General features: G+C 39.9%; 1 protein-coding gene across 1 annotated transcript in view; it reads right to left on the reverse strand.

Annotated features, from left to right (window-relative positions):
• Positions 1-472: 472 nt before the first annotated feature.
• Positions 473-21,553, reverse strand: part of atg7 (ATG7 autophagy related 7 homolog (S. cerevisiae)) — an 81,060-nt gene continuing 59,979 nt past the window's right edge. The window contains exon 19 of the mRNA XM_072452666.1: positions 473-667. Coding sequence (XP_072308767.1) covers positions 635-667 — 33 coding nt within the window. The 3' untranslated portion in view covers positions 473-634. The remainder of the gene's footprint in view (positions 668-21,553) is intronic.

Below are 21,553 nucleotides of genomic sequence, written 5' to 3' on the forward strand. Positions count from 1 at the left end.
ATCCTCCCACATCGTTACTACAGAAATTCCATTCTTATTTAGGATTAGTTACTCATAGACTCCAGTAAAGCGGTTTAAAACTTTAATCTGACAATACAAGCTGCTGTTGTGTACATTACAGAGTTCAGAGCTGCTCAGAAAAACATGTAAACATTCAAAGCACGTGAGGTCAATACTTCTTCATTTCCTGAAACATACCATTTGAAATATCTGCGTTATACTATTTATTAGAGTATTATAGGTGAGGATTATTTATTAACTTTAAGTGTGGTTTGGTGGGTCAATACAACAAAAAGCTCAAATAATTCAAACACATTTTAGCTATTTTTAAGGCAAAAAACAAACAAAAAACACTTAAAGCTTTATTTTTTTAATAAAAGCTAAATGTTGGAAGGAAAGAGTGGTGTAAAAAGAGAAACCCCTTGTTTTTGTTTCATACATACGACGTTTTGTGATTTATTCAGAGCTTTAAGCACTTCAAAACACACAAATATTTATCAACTTGGTCCAGTTGAACTCTTTGGCCGATCTTTAGTCCTTTTTTATTTACGTGTTCCAAAACTTACATAAAAAAACGATGAAGAAGAAGGAGAGAAGTAGAAAAGTCCTCATCTGACGACCATTTTGTTGGTTCTTAAATGCTTTCGTCGTCGCTCATGTCCCAAATCTGAAAATAAGACAAAAACAACACAAATATATGATTACACAGCAAACACACACACACACACACACACACACGCAAACACACACACACAGAGTGAAAATATATCACAAATAAAGTGCGATATCAGCCTCCAACAGTAAATCGTTCATGGGAAAATGCAACAAAAACAGCAGAAGAATAAAAAAGTGATGTTGTCAACTCTGAAATAAGTCTATAAGGGGATTATAGACACATTTGTCAGATAATTAAACCTGAACCAACATGTTTACACATTTCTGTTGGACTGACATAACACTGTCTGAATATTGTTATCGGGAAATGCCCCCAAAAGATTGAGATGTTCATTTTGTCAATAGTTACGAGGGAAAACATAGAAAAACTGTATTCAATAAGTCCTGGTTTAGACCTGGAACAGTCCGGTTACTTCTGGAGGAACTTGAAAGGTCAAATATTATCTCACAAGTATCACAGAAAACGACATCTTATGCTCAGTTTTGTTCTTTAGTAATGACCAATCAGCTCATTAGGGCAGCTAACGGTCACTTTGCAAATCGATTATAGACTCATGATTATTATTTCGATGAATGTGTTGTTTAGAACGCAAACGTCTTTTTATTCAATTTGAGCCAAAACTAAGATCCTGGTGCAGCACGTTTATGGACTTGAGGGTGTTTTCATCAAATACATTCAACAATTTACACATTTTCCGTGCCATTTTCAGGCAATTGCGGCTCAATTAGTCATAAAACGTATTTTCCCAGCTCATGGCAGGTTGTGGATCAGTTCACTTGCTGCATCTAAAATACATGTACGTGATACATATATTTAACATTTTGTTGCTTGTAAATCCAAGAAGGGATTTAAACGCCTTCATAATAGAAATACAACCATTGTTTCCTCTTCCAAACTGCAGAAGTGAGCACATTCCAGGCGGAATAAATATAACTTTCAAATTAAAGATTAAGAATATTCATATTGTCTCCTGCTTAAAATAGTTTGGTTGTGTCTTTTCCATCGTCCAGAGCTGTGGACGTGAAAGACGCTGGAGCCTCAGACGCAGGACGAGCCAGGTTCTTCCAACTCACAACTTTGAGTTTGTTAATGAGGAAGAACACGGTCAAAAGCTCTTTTTGCACGATACGAGCCCCCACAGAGGAGCCCCCACAGAGGAGCCCCCACAGAGGAGCCCCCACAGTGGAGCCCCACAGAGGAGCCCCCACAGAGGAGCCCCCACAGTGGAGCCCCCACAGAGGAGCCCCCACAGAGGAGCCCCCACAGAGGAGCCCCCACAGTGGAGCCCCACAGAGGAGCCCCCACAGAGGAGCCCCCACAGTGGAGCCCCCACAGAGGAGCCCCCACAGAGGAGCCCCCACAGAGGAGCCCCACAGAGGAGCCCCCACAGTGGAGCCCCCACAGTGGAGCCCCACAGAGGAGCCCCACAGAGGAGCCCCCACAGTGGAGCCCCCACAGAGAAGCCCCCACAGAGAAGCCCCCACAGTGGAGCCCCCACAGAGGAGCTCCACAGAGGAGCCCCCACAGTGGAGCCCCCACACACAGTGGAGCCCCCACAGTGGAGCCCCCACAGAGGAGCCCCCACAGAGGAGCTCCACAGAGGAGCTCCACAGAGGAGCCCCACAGAGGAGCCCCCACAGAGGAGCCCCCACAGTGGAGCCCCCACAGAGGAGCCCCCACAGTGGAGCCCCCACAGTGGAGCCCCACAGAGGAGCCCCCACAGTGGAGCCCCCACAGTGGAGCCCCCACAGAGGAGCCCCCACAGTGGAGCCCCCACAGAGGAGCCCCACAGAGGAGCCCCCACAGTGGAGCCCCCACAGTGGAGCCCCCACAGAGGGGCCCCCAGGACAGTCGGGTGCCAGTAAACAGTAAACAGTAGTGGTCTCCTCTGAGCAGCAGATTCCACACAGAGCTTCAGTCACAGACGCACTTCACGATCGTCCGACAGAGGCTGGAATCTGCTGCTCTCGCTCACACACGGCTCTGACACTTCCACGCTGCATTCCGCTCCACCGTCAGGGGTAAAAAGAGCTTTTAGGGGTCAAAGGGGCGCTGTGAACGGACCACTGGCCTGAACTAATCCATTTTCACTGTACAACACTTTTCGGAATGACTAAAGTCTCAACAGTCCTGACACGCTTTAGGGTTTGCTGTAGGATTAAAGGTGCACGATGTAACGCTCTGGGACATTTAACAACATATAGTTCTGAACGTTACAATAAACTTAGAGCGGGTGCAATCCCTTTTCCATGAATTAAAGCAGTTTCCTAATGAATAATGGACATGGGAGCGATGTAAATGAGGCGTGTTATAAAACAGTCTCCAGCGTTTTACCTCGGCACAAACACATTTTAAACACTATTTTTCCTTGTTAAAACGGAGCCTTGATAAACTGATCTGAAATCACCTCGTTAATGGTCTTTGTTTGTTCTGGGCTTAATTAGAGTCTGCGTTTTACCACCAAACAGGATATTGCTTTTCACTTCTGCACGAAACAAAAAACAAAACTAATTTGGTTTTGTTTTGATTCCAATCATTCTTACGTCCAATGTCCAAAGAATAAATTGCATAAAATTGAGTGATGTTTGAGCAGTGTTTGTGTTTCTGTCATTTGTTTGGATGAAATGACTTTGTGAACAGGGAAGTAGTTACATTTACTTCACTTGTTTGGACTAAAGTGCATCTTTTGAGTCGTTTTCAGACACAATACTGTTGTTCCTACATACTTTCATACTTTTATAACAGTGTCAAAGTGTGTAACCCTAAGCAACAAAAGCTTTCTGTTGACAATGAGAATGATTTGAACGTTTGTGTTTGTGTTCAGATATGATTCTCATGTTTCCATCCTTTGGAAATACCAGATTTGGTGCATTATTTAATATTCTATTACATCACCTTCATATTATAAATCAGATGTTAAGCCCAGACTGATATTATTACTATTCATTATTTATTTACCACTATTTTGCAACCCATCTTCTACATATCCTGATACAATTATTTAATTGCATTTCAAACATATCTTATGTGACTAACATTACTTTTACTTGAGTACAATTATTTGCTTCTCTACTTCTGGCCACAGTTCAAAGGGAAACAAAACCATATGATTGTTCCTTACAAACTCTAAAGCAAAAACATTTCAACCATTTGAAGGTGAGGGATCCACCCTCTGCTCGTCGCCATGGAAATGTTATTGTTTTGCTCTGAATGTTCCACACCATGGCATTAAATGTATTGTATTATCACGTATGTTAAATGTATATGTCGCCAAAGCAAGGTCCTAGTTTGTGATTCTGAGTGAGCTCGCCTCTCCACAGATCTGCTCACGTGCTGCTCTTTGCACAGATCTGCTCATGTGCAGCTCTTTGCACAGATCTGCTCATGTGCAGCTCTTTGCACAGATCTGCTCATGTGCAGCTCTTTGCACAGATCTGCTCATGTGCAGCTCTTTGCACAGATCTGCTCATGTGCTGCTCTTTGCACAGATCTGCTCATGTGCTGCTCAGAAAGCCCGAGCACTGAGCGCGCACTTGACAGAGCGTAGTGAAGTTGTTGGCTTGGACTTTTTTTGTTACATAAACCACACCTCCTCCCGCCCCCCTCGCCATGCCCCTTTGCTTTTTCATTTTGCACAAAGGCGCTGTGAAAAAGACGCTGGCCGGGCTTTGGCGTGGCGGGCACCGTGCCAGAGGGGGGCTCCGTGCCAGAGGGGGGCTCCGTGCCAGAGGGGGCTCCAGTGTGGCCCGCGGCCTTTTTGATGCGCGCTCCCCGACAGCAGCGGAGCAGAAACCAACAATGTCCAGCTCTCACATGAGTTTGTCCCCGATTCAGGCGCTGCCACACGGCCCAAAACAGGGAACACAAGGAGGTTAGGACAAAGCAGGAGGCTGTGGTGAAGGGAGGCTTTCATACCACTGTGTTTATGTGTTTGTATTTACTATTTACACACGGAGATCCTTATTTTACACTTTTTACATTATAAAGGGCAATATTGCTCTAAAGGACTTAAAGGGCATTTGACAGGTTCTCGTGTTTTGTAATTTTGGTGGTATGAAACCTGTGGGAAATATTTATCATAGTTTTATATCAGTCAAGTGTCAGTTTATGAGGAAAAATTAAAGTTGAAAATGACAGGAAGTAGAGCGAGTTTTAAAACAGAATCCCTCTGTGATGTCATCAGTAAGTGACATTTTTCGGACAGTTTAATTCAATCATTTAACAAAATAAAGATGTTATTATGTATTGTTATTTGTCAAATCATAATTATGTTATAAACTCTACACCTGACGTCACCTGACGTCACCTGCCGCGGAGACGGACCTGAAACATTGGAGCTCTTTGACTAAACTTTCCAACAGTTGGTGTTTAATGTCAGTTGTCCTCATCAAAGCAACAGATCGGTCCGTTGAATTTAGAAGGCCCAATGTAAGCTAGCTACAGTAAAAATAGTAGGATGTTTTCCAAAACAAATTTGTTTTTGAGAAGGCTTTTAAGCTCTATTGAACGCACTCTTTTTAGTATTGATGACATCATAATTCCATCTTTCTGAGATAAAAGCACATGAATGCAGACTTCATATGAGCACATGAACGTCACATGAACATGACACATCTGCTGCTCATGTCCAAACAGGAAGTGACATTATAAACTAGTCATAAAAGCTCATTAAAGTCCACTTTGTCAAAGTGTGTGGACACCTTTAAATTAAGACGATAAATTAACTTTGGAGGATTCTACCAACACATTCTATTCTATTTTAGTTTCCAGTCTGTGTCAGGTCCAGAGTCCCCTTGGGTGAAATGCTTCACCCTCACAGCCTCCAGCACCCCGGGGCCCCCGGGGCCCGTGGGTGAATGTGTTTGTGTGATTAGAGCTTTGTTGGACAGGCCATTGGTCCAGTAAAGCTGCCATATCCCTGTCAGTTTGCCCCAGGGCAGACGTGCTGACGGACACAGCTCTCCAACACCAGAGTGTGACTCAGAAGTGAATGAATCTCGGGTCAATGTAACACGTCTATTCCAAATGAGTTCAAATAAAGAAGATTAAGGGAATTCAGAAACGCTTGTGAGGTTTACGTTGTGTTTATGGACACAACCAAGTACAGAACAATACTTTTCAGGTTAGGGTTAAGGTACTAAATGACTGTAATGTCGAAGTTAGGAACTGAGCACCTACGTCCAGACCCTGAGCTCAGGACAAGCGAGCAGGAGGATTATTATTGCATCATTTAACCAGTTATCTGAATTATCATAAATATATTATGGCAAATGAGAAAAAACATTGGTTTTACAGTTATTCACATTCATTATCCAAGAAACAGAGAAATCCATAATTCATTTCATTCACGTTCTCTTAATAGATGATTCCTGACTCATAAAGCAGAGTTTAAGTGACATAAAGAGCCACCAACAAAGTGTTTGGAGGCTTGAAACACCATGACAACAGAGACAAAAGACTCATTTTCAACACATTAGTCCTGATAAAGCTCAAGATCGTTCTAAAACAGTTCAGCAAAGGTCCACTTTTGTCTTTTTTCTCCCAGTGTTGATGCAAATGAGTCGAGATGTCACAATATTAAATGTGAATGTTACGATTAATGTGAGAAAAAACATTACGATTTAAAGATTATTGACAGACTGTGACTAAAAAACAGTGAAATCTTACATTTTTAACATGTTACTGTTTGTGAGCGGCTTTACCAAACTCAACAAAATAAAGTTAAATATGAAAAAAAACAGCCAGATAAAAGTTATTTACATTTTAGGTCTGTTTTTTGGACTATAGATGGAACTAAAACTACTTAATTTTGCTTCTAAAATTGTCACGATTATTGTTTTGTGGTTCTTACGATTATGTTTTGACTTGAATAATCACAGCTAATAATGGTGACATTTCTACAGTATAGTTGTGGTTCTAGTGTCAGTATCGAGGAGCGTCTGGTTTAGATACTATAGACCGCCCTGTGGAATGTCTCCTTTAAACTTCCTACATGTCAGGGACATACATGATACAACTCTAAGTGGCCCTCGAGAGCTCACGGTGTCCACGGCACTGCCCGTGTGTTTTGGCAGAATGTCTTATCACTGCGGACCTCGAGACATTTGGAGCTAAAAACAGCTCCGCTGGATGTTTATTAAAGATGGGGCTAAGCCGCATGTAATCGCTGTCCAATGTGCCTGTAATCAGCTGGAGTGGGGCAGATACGACCGCACTAATCCAACGCCCCGGCCTCATCTGATAAGAGTTTGAGGACACGGACAGCAGCCAAAACCCAGATTAGGACTCGAGAACAAACACATCATTTATAACGCTGTCAAACTGGACTTCTGAGTGGAAAGTAGGTGGCAACATATTGAAATAGTTCAGATTGTAAATTATGTTTTAACGATATGGACAATTGCCTGAAACGTGCATAGTATTCTTTGGAACAAGGGTAGAAAGGGATTTTTGGCAATTTTGTGAGCCATTCTGTCTTTAAATGTATTGGATGAGGTTTGGGCTGTCAAAAGTATCCAAAATCAGATTCTAATGAATACAAGAACTAGTATGTGATCTTTCTTGAACCGTTTTAGAATGTGTCACAAAATGTCAGCATTGTTAAAAAAGAAGAGCATTTTTGTTATCATTTTGGTATAGATATCTGTATAGAGCACTAGTTGAGCGTTAAGTGTCATTGGGATACAACAAAACATTTAGATATTCACATCTCTTGTTAATATCTTTGTTAATAGTAGTGGAAGATTAAGCCTATTCAAACCTAACTAGAGGAGAAATGATTACCAATCAGAGAAGCCAAATCACAAAAATGATCCAAAGTCAAGGTGAAGTAGACTTTAAAACACAAAGGTTCCGTCGTCCTGGGAGAATGGAACCTCGGAGCGACGTTTTCCTTTTGTGTTCTAGTTGTCAAGACGGAAAAACCAACGAGCAGCACATGACAGTTTAGAGTAAGGACTCAAAACAAGTAAAAAAAACAAGAATGTGCTCAAATCTGACAAAATGTAGAATAAGAGCACATTTACACCTGCAGAGGCTCCAGCGCTGCACAGGAGCAGGTTTACAGAGGACAGCAGAGAACGCCTGAAGGACAGTGACACAAGGACTGTCCATTTTTCAACTGTCGGACATTGAACCTTCTTTAAACGCAGGGTGTGGCCATGTCGGTGTTTTTCAACTCGAGACTCGGAAAATGCGTCCTCCGAGAACAAAACGCAGCATCATTAACTGATAAAGGTTTTGAGTTCTCTGAATAAGTAGGATTGTATACGTTATATATATGTTGGTAATAATCATCCAACATATAGCCATTTTGTAGTAAGCTACAACAACAGTTTTCACACTTACTTTTGAAAACAATCATCTGCTCTGGTAAGCTAGCAACAAGCAACAACAAACAGTGAACACGTAATGACAGCAGCAGCAGCGGAAGCATTTGACTCTCCAACATTTTACACAAGGATTCTTAACGTTACAATCAACTTTTTATAATTGTTTGCGTCGCCCGACAACTACTGCCTTATCAAGCAATTTAATGTACACGTTATAATAACTGCAACCGCTCTGTTCATGCTTTGTTAATGCAAATACAGGTGTAGTTATTATTAAGTGCTCATCTTTCCACTGGAAGTAAGAGTCTCAGAAACATAACGTGAACCAAAAACACAATTATAAGAAGCGTGATGCGACCCACGTTGATCACAACGCGGGAACATATAACAGAAGTGCAAACACAGCTTGAGGTCATCTTCATCGAGTATTCTTACAAATACATCATCAAAAACACTAAAAGTACACATTTACGGCATTATCATGATGTTGTTCTTGCTTTGTCAACATAAGACCTCTTTTCATAACACACGACAACAACAACAACGACGACTTACTTAATGAGTTGATGATCAAAAATAGATCGGTTGCAATTGCGATAATCGATTAGCCCGATATAAAATGAATAAATAACAAATGTAATGTGTTTCATCGGTGCGGCGCTGCTGTGACCACATGAACCCTGCAGCTCAGCTCAGGTCTTACTCTTCTTAAAGAACCAGGCCCTGGTTTGTGCGTGTGGCCCCGGCCTCTAAAGCCCAAAGTACCAGCCCTGCACCGCGCATTAAACACACATCTGCTTTACATATCGGCCGCAGTGACACCAAAGCAGCTCGCGCCAAACTCGGGCTTTCATCTCAGAGTCTGGCTCCGTCTCATCTGCAATTACGGACCACACAGAGCGGTCCACAGCTGCTCGGCGCTGGGGACGCGGACGCTTCCGGAGGAGAACATATCCAAGAGGAGGAAGTAGAGGAGGGTTTTTGGGGAGCAGTGAGAGGCTGAGGAAGTGAAACAGGCGCCGTGCACCTGTCCAGATCGATTTCAAAGTGTCTGCTGCTGCTGCCGTGGTTACGCAGAGAACACAGCATTCTGAGCTTTAGCGGAGAGTGGGAAAAACACACGAGTCAATGGTGCACTATAGAAATGTTCTCCTATAAGAGCTCAAAACAACTCTACCTATGCACCGTTTACATTTCTTTAACTTGCTCCAAAACAAGGAATTCTTCTCACAAACATTTCATTTAAATCCTGTTGGCAAGCGGACAATATGAACTCTGCACAAAGCAACAACAGAGAAACTACTTTCTGTTTCCATTTTGCCGTATAAAGTAAATTTGAGCGAATGTGGGTATAAAGAACTTGAGAACGATCTTCGCCTCTCGCAGTCTGTATAGACTAAACTTCGACTACAATAAAGAAAAAAAAGGACAAAAAAAAGCAAAGAAACACGTTTTTATCAATTGTGCAACTCTACTTTTCCAATTAAAGAATGTGCATAAAGTTGCTGTGGTGGAATGTCCTCGGTGACATTTAACTTTTTATTACAATTGTACTTCTAAAATAAGTTGACGATTAATCGCAACTGAATCAAAATTGCATTTTTAGTGGACAAAATTATCAAATTGCAAATGCTGCAGTTTTTCTGTGTCATAATTTCCTCCACAATCAACAAAATATGACTTTATTTGTTAGGCCTATTTCAGTCTTTTGTTAAGAATGTGAACTTTAAACTGAATATTTTTATTAACAATTTAAATGAGATATTTTCTTCTGAAATCGTGCAGCCCTGTTACCATAACATACTGTTTTACTTCAGTATTTGTGTTTCTAGCACCGTCCCATCAGCTATAATTTAGTTTTTGTTTGTTTGTTGTTTATTTGTGGACAATTCTTTGAAAATACCAAATTGTATTCATTGTTTTATGTTTTGCCCTTTCATCATGACATCAAATTATAAATCAGATGTTTTATTCATAGCACTTAGTCTTGCATTTATGTGTGTTCAAATAAGTCAAATTGAACAAAAAGTTCTATCAACATATATTTTTGAACAGTTATTTTAAAGTGAAAAGTAGTGCAAATGAATATTTTTGTATTAGCTGAAACTAAACTAAAATGAATGCAATATTTCATATGTACCACTGTGGGAAAATAATGCATTGAAATGAAAAATAGGAGAACAAATTGAAAATACAGAATGATGGGAACTCTTGTAGATGTGATACGAATATGGATCAGCACTTCCTCTTGCTTCAGGTCAAAGGGCGTGTGGACAGTACAAAGAGTTTCCTTATTGTTGAGGAAGGATTAAAGCTCAGGACACACGACACCTCTGCTGTAGCTTCACATTAGACATGTTAGAGCTGGAACTCGAGAATGATGGGTTTAGTTTGATGCGGTGGTCACACCCTATGGGCAACGCAAACGCCACTCTGTCAATACACTGTACATTTAAGTTGTATAGATTGGAGTTGGGGGGAAATACATTTAAAATATCATTACTGTTTTCCATCATAATAATAAAAAAAAAAAAAATATTTTTGTTAACCAATAGAATGCAATTTTCAGCAAAAAGGAATAGTTTTAATGGCCCTACACTTCTTCTGTTACAGATTCAGATCATTATAAAAGGTTAAACTTTGCCCTATTCGTGTCATCTTTCCAGCTCAAATGAGTATTTACTGAGTTGTTAATGTCTTCAGACTGGGCCCAGGTGAGTGAAAGTGCCTATATTGCACTCTCGGTCACACACAGTTGTTGCTTTGACAGTGAAAATGACCCTCCGGCCCCAGATCTGAGCCGCCGCCGCCGCCGCTGCTGCTGCTGAGGTCGGCTGCATTCCTGTCACATTCCTCTGATTCCGCTCACACATTCCTCGCTGCGAGGCGGGAAACGGGCCGTATCCAGTTTCACTACAGACACTGGGTCAAGAGGTCAGGAGGTCAAGAGGTCAAAGCTGAGGCAAGATGTTCCATGCTCCTGAACTAAAGTAGCCACATTTTTTACACAGCTTTTTAACGGGTGCGTGACACGATGTGGGAAAGACCAAGAATCTCAATAATGAGGTCTATTCAAGTTGGAGCATTTTCATGACAGGAACTTGTTATTCTGCCCGGAATATTTCACATATTATAAGACGCAATTGACAGCTTCTTTGTCATTCAGTCTGTTTACCTGCCTATTTACCCGCCTATTTACCTGCCTATTTACCTGCCTATTTACCTGCCTATTTACCCACCTATTGACCCGCCTATTTACCTGCCTATTTACCTGCCTATTTACCCACCTATTGACCCGCCTATTTACCTGCCTATTTACCCACCTATTGACCCGCCTATTTACCTGCCTATTTACCTGCCTATTTACCCGCCTATTTACCTGCCTATTTACCTGCCTATTTACCTGCCTATTTACCTTCCTGCACAAGGATAACCACACACAGTTTTTGCTCTCCTCTGACGTTCTAGTGTTTGCCAAATTTAGAGTCATTTTTATCTGCATTATCTTCCTCTTTTTGGTTAGTCATCAGTTACATCGATTGTAGCAGCGATGGGGTCTTATTTTAGACCTAGTTTAAACCAAAAATAGTCCTGTAAGACCCAATTTAGATCTACTATATACTCAGAAAGCAATATTTTCTTATATGGTACTTGGTGGGGAGCGTTTGAGAAAAGTGCTGGTTTAGTGTATTTCTTTGTATTGTGAGCTACTGTATGTTAGATCAGAGCTATTCATTATTGTCGATCTTGGATAAAAAAATAATAATATTTGGAACGCCCAGATCGTTTTAAATGTAATGCACAGGCTTCAATACTAAAAACAATAGTAACTTTTAGATATTGTACAGAGTGTGCAGCTTCCACAGACATTTTCACAACTGCTCATCAAAATTCTCAGAAGGTACACATGACTAGAAATCCAAAACCATGCACTGTTATAGATCCCAAAATGTGATTATAATCTGAATTCTAGAGTTGTCAGAAAAATTAAATGATGATCTGATGTGAGTAACTCTAATTTCTGAACTTTTACACCAGTGATTCTGTTAAGAAAACAGGAAAAAGGAAAACTAATAAAGACAAACAGACGTGTAAAAGTGTTAAAAAATAGGTGTACTTTCCACCTTCAAACGTTCCAAAATGAACTGTCAGGAGTATCAAATTAGATCGCGTATTTTCCGGACTATTAATTCATAGTTTTGGCCAGGGTGTGACATATACTTATATTTATACTTATATACTTATACTCCGGAGCAACTTATACGTGATATTATTTGTTATTTTCACACGCATTTCATACTCCACTGCAACTTATATATTTTTTTTTCTCCTCCATTATGCATTTTTTGGCTGGTGCGACTTATAGTCCGGAAAATACGGTAACTCTTTGATCAGAGTTTTGTTGTCATATATATAGCCAGTATTTCATGGAGATTTCTGGATCACTGAAACTCAATACACATAGATTATTTTCCAGGATGATTCAGGCAAATTAAATGTACCATTACCACGGAGCACTATAGATTCCCTTTTATATTGTTTAATAAAGACAATATACAAGTATAATAATACATAAGAACTGCATAAAGAACTTTCTCATTTGGATAAAACTGCTCCAGATGCTTTAATGGACATAAAGACTGAAAACTAATGACAGAAGAAGAGCTGTGCACTTCCAAGAAGGCATCTGAGGAGCGGACTGCCTGAGGATTCATACTGACTTTAATAAAATACATGTGTACAACAGCTGCCTATAGGACAAAGCCACCACTGAATGAACAATGGGCTAATACAGAGCTCTGAAACAAAAGACAATGTGTAAAAGTACTATGACTAAAAGAGTAAATTGTAAGTCTGTTTCTGTCTTGTTCCTTGTTCAAACAAAAGACTTTTAACCTGTCAGAGATTCTCCATTTGTCCTGACGTCTTTAAAACAAAGGCCTCTTATTCATGAATGTTAATAGTATTTTAATAGGTCAATGCTAGTATCTTAGATGAGCACCGGTTTTGAACCCAGTGAAGCACTCCCAGCCGCTATATCAGCCTCTATTTATTTGGATTCTCCCGTTTGTTTAAAATGTTTTCAAAGGAAGGCAAACACAATCAGAATTAGTCTGTAGCTACACTGTGATAATCTCTAGCCAAAAAAAGGGTTCGGGTTCGGGTCAGTTCATTAGAAAAATGTTGTTTTCTGTAATACTTAAAAAGGTGCTGTATACTTGATTTTTACCATCTTAAAAACTGGAAAAACTAGTTAATTTTAAACAGTATGCAGCAGTGTGAAGATATTCATCACGTATATCGAGTATCCTAATTATTTATATCATGTCAGCGCTTTTGGCTAGAGCGACACGTCTGCTAACAGCGCACTTCCTGGTTTTCAGAGGATAAAACGGCCTATACATAGATGCAGAACACACTTTGTGGTCTAATTTTGACTCAACACATCAACATAACGGATTGTGCTGAACAATTGGATACAGGCTCTTAGAATAATACCTGTTTTTTTTAATACTAGTCATTAGTGGGCTTGACTGCTGAAATGGGACAATAGTTTCCATATTTTAGGCTTAAAGGAGACTTATTGTGCTTTTTTCCAGGTGCTTGATATTGAACTATAACATAGATTTTCATTTTACATTTTGTTCATTGTTAATTGTTGCAGTTAACAATTGATCTTAATAATAGAAAGTGACTTCCTGTCCAAAACTGCAGAACTGATAAGCTCCGCCCTACAGGATTACTCAAACATGCAGGAATTACACAAAAAACAACTTTGAACACACATATTTATAACAAAGATATACATACATATAACAAGATTTTTAAAAACAATTAAACCTAAGAAAATATATCGTTCCAATACCTTATTTGTACTTTTCCAACATGCATTTTGGTAAAACATGTTCTTACATCTCTCAAACAACTCAACATGACCTAATAATGAGAAAATCTGACAGGGCCAAAGTGAATTTTCCCAGTCATAAATGTCAAAAAGTTTTTCTTGACTCATAGTGCAGATATTGCTAATGCATTGCCCTGCTGTGTATTCAGTATTTAGTGCTTTGCTGTTTCCTTTGTGTTCTCGGGCTGGACTCTTTGTTCCAGGGCCAGGCGTCTCAAGGGTTCGCTCTTTACAGGCTGCACTTCAGATGACTCTAAAACAGGAAGACCTCACCTGCCCTTCACCTTATTATGGAACAAAAACAGAGGGATGGATGCCTGTTACTAAGCCGAAGGTTTGCTGGGGTTAAGTATGAGGGTCATGGGCAAATTATTTCAGAGATGTTGAAGGAGAATATGCATTTTACTTGTACAAATTAGGGATGCACCAATATGGAAAATGTAGGCCGACACCGATTCTGATACTAAGAGAAACGTCAATAACCAGAATATGTTCTATATACTGCATGTTTTGTGTTTTTTTTTTTAATAATTTCTGCTCTGGGTTAGCAAATTGTGAAGATAGCTTCAGCAAGAAATGGACATTCAGCAAATGCTCAAACCCATAAAGCTGAGGTGGTAATAACCGCAACCTCTTAAACCACTGCACCAAAGGCGAGCACAGGTTTGGGGAATTTATACCACATTGAGAAGAAAGAACATATATATATATATATATATATATATATATATATATATATATATATATATATACACAACACGTATAAACAATGCGACTATGTTTGAAACAGTGCTAGCGGTTGTATAAGTTTGTATTTTTTGTCATTTCTCACTCCTTTGAACTCTCTTAGAATAAAGACTGGATCCAAGTCGCTCTGTTAGAATATGGAAGCAGCAAGCCTCGGTTTTGGTGCATCCCTTGTGCAAATATACAAATCTAATATTTAATCAAGTATAGCACTAAAGGGCAGAGAAAATATGAGTCGTGGAGCAAAAACTGTTTATAATCTCATATATAATATAATTAAAATATCAACCAATATCTAATACCAACTTGTGTTTTCCTTCTAATAAGGCGTTGATTGTGCACACGGCAGCTTCATGTATGTAAAATGTGACTGAATCGCTTCGTCCATGTGTATCTCTGGTGAGAACACAGCTACAATCGCCTCATCCATGTGTATCTCTGGTGAGAACACAGCTACAATCGCCTCATCCATGTGTATCTCTGGTGAGAACACAGCTACAATCGCCTCATCCATGTGTATCTCTGGTGAGAACACAGCTACAATCGCCTCATCCATGTGTATCTCTGGTGAGAACACAGCTACAATCGCCTCATCCATGTGTATCTCTGGTGAGAACACAGCTACAATCGCCTCATCCATGTGTATCTCTGGTGGGAACACAGCTACAATCGCCTCATCCATGTGTATCTCTGGTGGGAACACAGCTACAATCGCCTCATCCATGTGTATCTCTGGTGAGAACACAGCTACAATCGCCTCATCCATGTGTATCTCTGGTGAGAACACAGCTACAATCGCCTCATCCATGTGTATCTCTGGTGAGAACACAGCTACAATCGCCTCATCCATGTGTATCTCTGGTGAGAACACAGCTACAATCGCCTCATCCATGTGTATCTCTGGTGAGAACACAGCTACAATCGCCTCATCCATGTGTATCTCTGGTGAGAACACAGCTACAATCGCCTCATCCATGTGTATCTCTGGTGGGAACACAGCTACAATCGCCTCATCCATGTGTATCTCTGGTGAGAACACAGCTACAATCGCCTCATCCATGTGTATCTCTGGTGAGAACACAGCTACAATCGCCTCATCCATGTGTATCTCTGGTGAGAACACAGCTACAATCGCCTCATCCATGTGTATCTCTGGTGAGAACACAGCTACAATCGCCTCATCCATGTGTATCTCTGGTGAGAACACAGCTACAATCGCCTCATCCATGTGTATCTCTGGTGAGAACACAGCTACAATCGCCTCATCCATGTGTATCTCTGGTGAGAACACAGCTACAATCGCCTCATCCATGTGTATCTCTGGTGGGAACACAGCTACAATCGCCTCATCCATGTGTATCTCTGGTGAGAACACAGCTACAATCGCCTCATCCATGTGTATCTCTGGTGAGAACACAGCTACAATCGCCTCATCCATGTGTATCTCTGGTGAGAACACAGCTACAATCGCCTCATCCATGTGTATCTCTGGTGAGAACACAGCTACAATCGCCTCATCCATGTGTATCTCTGGTGAGAACACAGCTACAATCGCCTCATCCATGTGTATCTCTGGTGAGAACACAGCTACAATCGCCTCATCCATGTGTATCTCTGGTGAGAACACAGCTACAATCGCCTCATCCATGTGTATCTCTGGTGAGAACACAGCTACAATCGCCTCATCCATGTGTATCTCTGGTGAGAACACAGCTACAATCGCCTCATCCATGTGTATCTCTGGTGGGAACACAGATACAGACTTTCCCTGTGTGTTTTCATAAAGCGCAGTGTCCCATGCCCTCACGCCCAGCTCCTGATAGTGCACTTCACTTCAACTCGTCTAAAACAGCACTGACGCGGTTCCTTCCTAACACCATTAGCTCAGAAAACATGGATGTCCACTCCCTTTCCTTGTTCCGGGCCAAAACTCTCTTGTTTTAGTCAAAGTTTACTCACTCTGATCACACCTATCCTCTCCCCTTCGTCTTTGACCGCAGATTAAAAAAGTGCAGCTAAGAAAACAAGATGGCGGCCTTCCAGCTGATGCGGGGCCCCTGTGGAGTGACAGATGGCTTGTGTTATTCTCCCACAAACATCCACAGCTCCAAGAGCTGGCCCTTGAGCCATCATTTTAACTATTGGTGAGGTTTTTATGGTAGATAAACTAGTACACAAACAGAAATACATCTAAAATCAACTAATTGTGATACGTAGACTGTAAAAATAATCTTACTTTGATCATTGTCATCTGGACTCTACAGACTCTAAACAATGTACAACAAAGAAAATGGTGTATTTTAAATCAAAATATCCAAAAAATAGTTCTGGACTAAATGAGACTTGTATTTTGTGTGTCTTAACTTTCTTTTCTTTGGATGTCTCACTTTCCTAATGTTTTATTTTTACCTAATGTGTTCTCTCTGGACAATGTACAATATAAATAATCTCTAACCAGCTCAAACAATTATCACACATCTAGATTGACATATTTCTCGCCTCTCCCAGTATCTCTGAACTGTTGCTTTCCTACAGAGTGTAGTAGAAAGATTTCCAGGTAGATCCAGACTGAATCCTCTACATTCTGGTCTCCACCTTCTCGACTGCGTCTCAGGTTTGTTTAGTTTAGCGACGCATTGGAAAACAAAAAACTCTGGGTCATCGTTAATTCAGAAGAAAATCAGACTCCTCTCATCTCAGAGTAACATTGTTAGTGCTCATAAAAGTAATCAAATGTAATGGTATTCTGCCTCGATATTTTATGTGAGTGCATCAGAATCTTTTTGAACAGGTTCATGAGTAAAGAGGGGGTCGGGCAAACAAATAAGTCTGTATGTTTACACAGTCATGACAAAAAAATATTCCATATCCCAGATAAATACTGATACTGTTCTGTTATTATTTTTACTAAAAAGAGAAATTAATTTGTGATCTTTACTTCAACTTTAGATATTTTGGCTTTTAAAATCTAAATATTGGTATCTACAAATATCGGTGACTGGCCACAGCAGTAAGACAAATATCATAAACCGTATGTGAACTAGTTTTCTCCAAAAAAAGGTGATTTTCTTTAAAGATTTATTGCGCATTGTCCCAGATTTACTATGTCAAAGCGTTTGATAGACAGTGTGGGTTATTGTGCGCCTCACTTCCCTCCAGCCCACTCGATATCCTCTGACACACTTCCTGTTTCCTGGTCCAGGCTGTGTACAATTGTCTCACTCCGATTTCACTTGGCATTAATGTGATGGACAGTTTAAAAACATCATCAAATTACACATAATCTGGTCCCAAGACATTTTCAGAAAAGGTATGAAAAGTAAGGGGCATCCATGTGCAGAAATGAAAGTAGTAGTATGCTCATTTATGCTAATTAAAAAAATAAAGAATAAAGTAAGTATAATTTTTGTGTTAAAAATTACTTAGTATTTTTGTTTTTTTATTTTCATTAAGTTAGTATTGAACTTTGTCCTTTGAAATTATTGAAAAATTACTCTCTATACTCATGAAAAGCACTACAATTAGCATACAACATAGCTCAAACAGCTTCAAACACTGGCTTGTATCACAGCTAATGACCATGAAAACTAGTGCACTAAGTCTTTCCCATTATAAAGTGTGTCTAATGAAGCGTTTGTGAGCGCGCTTCTAAACCAGAAGGCAAAAACACATCCACTTCAGAGCCTCCGTGTGCGGCCAGTTCAGACCTGCCCCTGGTTTAATTAGAACTGTGAAGTGAAGCCAGGAGTCACGTGAGCGCCAACGGGCCAATGGGAGCGAGGCAGCAGGGCCCCCGGGCTCCTGCATGTCCGCACACACATGCTGACAAAGAGAGAGGAGATAAGGTTCAAACTTTAGCCAGCGTAATGAAGCGACATGCCTCGACACACAGAAGAGACGACCACAAGAGCAGCTTTGATCCAAGAAACTCTTTACATCACTGAATATAGAGGCTTTTATAGGATTTCACTGGGGCTTTGAGTAGTCAGCAATTATTTGTGAGTGTTGAAATGATTTATTCTTTTTTGATGTAATCATTTCAGTCTTTGTGATGAAAAGGTCTTTTTATGTGTTTTGGAGTCTGTATAATCCAATAACATTGTATAAATACTATTATTTTGTATAATTGACTACTCGCTATTAGTCGATTCATCTTTGCAGCCCTATATTTCATACAGAGATAAAACTTTTACTTTTATACTTACTTTCCACCACTGTCTGCCAAATACATAAAGAAAGGTTCCACAGTATTGCATTAAACGGATCCATCTTGTATTCATTCATATTACTAAAAAAACCTTGAACACGCATTCTTACTTTGAGCCAGTTTCCCTCTCCACAGATATGACCAGTAACTTGTCCAGGCGAAGTCACCTGGTTGTCCATGGAGTATCATTTAGTTTCATTCATGCTAGTTTGATTAATCGATCTGTGACATGGCTCTGAGAATCTTCTCTGCCGTTTTCAAGTCTATACATCATCGGTGCATTTCTCCCGTCTAATCACGATCAGTACAACTGCATGCTCCGTAGCATCTCTCTGAAAACTATCCAGTTGTTTATTATGAACCTTTGTAATTCTCTCTGCAGCCAGAAGATGGTGCCAAAACTCAGTCCCGAAGGAAACAGCAGAAATCAAAATGTAATTATTGTTATGAAATTTTTTTTGTTGTAAAACATGAGATGCCAAACTAAAAGGTACTCGAGAGCATGTTTAAAGGCTAATAACAATACAAATAAAGCATAATATTTGTCCTTTAAGAGATCACACGTTAGGTTTGGGTTTCACAACTTCATGATCCCTTTCACAACATCTCATATTATTGTTTAAAATGGTGAGAGTTAATCAAAAGGATGAAAGACAAACTTGATTTGATTGACTGAATGTGGACTACAGATGGCTCCCGGCTGTAGATTCACCCAAATCTATCTTTAAGTAACCCATTATATTGCTTTTGTTTCAGAGCAAAATCAGGTCAGAGGAAATGAAGACGTAACTATGCGTGTAAACAATTGTGTTTTTGTGCGTGTCGAGGGCGGCCAGTGAAGCGTCCATATCCACTGCAGTTTAGATGTCAGGGCTTTTAAGTGTCCCGCTGTTTTCCTGTTTGTACAGTGTCGTGTTTAAGTGCCTCTGTAATTATCAGCACTCCAGACAGATGCTATCGCTACCTAAAAAACAGGAGGAGAGGGAGATGTCACGAGCACGAGGGTTCAGAGCACAATCAAATATGGCCGACACATGTATTCAACGGATCGAAAAATGTTATTATATTATATAATATTGTGAATGTTGTTGATTTGCAAAATGTGAAACGTTTATGGTAAAAAATACAGGATTTTTTTTTTTTTTTTCCTTCATCTGTTCACATTTGTTGGATACTTAAACCTCAGCTAATACTTTTAAACTAAGACACGTTTTAACACGACAAGCAGGAATAAACCAGGGACAAAAGTAAGACAAAACCCTTCATCAAGGACTACATAATTCGGCCACTTATCTTGTTGATTCCTGCATCAAAATAAAACATGGCAAGAGTAACAAACTGTCCTTAAGCCTGATAAAAATGCACTACTTTGCTTTGCTGTTTGAACCCCTTCCTGAGGTTTTGGTGATGTATTGCTTAGTTATAATTGCTAATCCAGGTCTTTGGAGTGCATTGAGCATTGAGTGCAGGTGGAGCAATGAGAACAGGAAGTCCTCTGTGATAACATTAACATCACTTCCTGGGGTCACACAGTCATGACTCATCTCCTCTGCAGGGAAAAGACACACATCCTCAGAGCAGGGTCAATCTTACACATAGTTACTCTTTTGACGTGACCACATTGATACATTTTTAACGTATCTGTTCAACTGCTGATGCTTTTGGGGAAATGATAATTGTGAGGGAATGCTGGAAGCTTTTGGTGACTAAGCAAGAGTCAACAATGACGTGTAAGAAGTGTAGGCACTTTGGAGTTGAGTTAAAGTCAAGGTCAAGGTTTATTTGTGAAGCCCATTTAAAATATAGTCACCACCGACCAAAGTGCTGTACAAATGTAAAAAACATAATACTACAATCCACAATGATCTAGAACAAAAAACTGCATATAAAAAAAGAAAAAAGGATTTCAAATGGGACTTCAGTCAGCAATCAAAGAAATACAAATATTACAGATGTGAGATATAAATTAAAAACTGATAATATCACAGTTGTTGGTGATATGACAAATCTGAAAAGAGGATATTGACATGCAGGGCCATCTTTCATATGAGGTTCTTATTTCTCTCATTTAGCGTTTTTATTTTTTTTAACTACAAATAAACTCAGATCAAGATATGGACACTATTTTTGAAAAAACAACAACAAAAAACACACAAAATGAAACACATTTTTAGACTCCCATCCAAAAGTCATTCTCAATCTGTGTATCCAGTCTGAGAACTCAAGTATTTATCCTACTCTGAGTAAGCCCCACCCACCGGGCAGAACCGCCTGATAATAGTCTGTCCTGTTTTTCGATTTGTTTACACTGTCTAAGTTTCCCCTGAACTAATCGTCTTAGTACACTAACCATAGAAATGCTATTCAAAATGATGTTGTGTATTATTGGTGAATTGAACCTTAAAAACTACATTTCTGTCCTATTTTTTTTTTTTTTTTTTTTTTTTTACAAGTCAAAAGAGTGGTTTGTGGCTTTAAGATGAAGATGCACGGCGCTCTGTAAACCTGAGCATGAGTGTCTTCTGTGCTGATGAAGCCTCTTGTGAAGTGGGTGTTTAGTCTCACCTACTGTATGTACCATTCTTTGATTGAATACACAACATGGCTTTATTTGTGTGTGGGCATCTTGTCCTTAGGATGAACTAACAATGGATCTTGTCCCATTCCAAAAACAGTTCAATGCAGAG

The sequence above is a fragment of the Eucyclogobius newberryi genome, unplaced genomic scaffold, assembly GCF_026437365.1.
Source record: "Eucyclogobius newberryi isolate DKJ021-1_F unplaced genomic scaffold, fEucNew1.0.hap1 SCAF_19, whole genome shotgun sequence".
Classification (NCBI taxonomy): domain Eukaryota; kingdom Metazoa; phylum Chordata; class Actinopteri; order Gobiiformes; family Gobiidae; genus Eucyclogobius; species Eucyclogobius newberryi.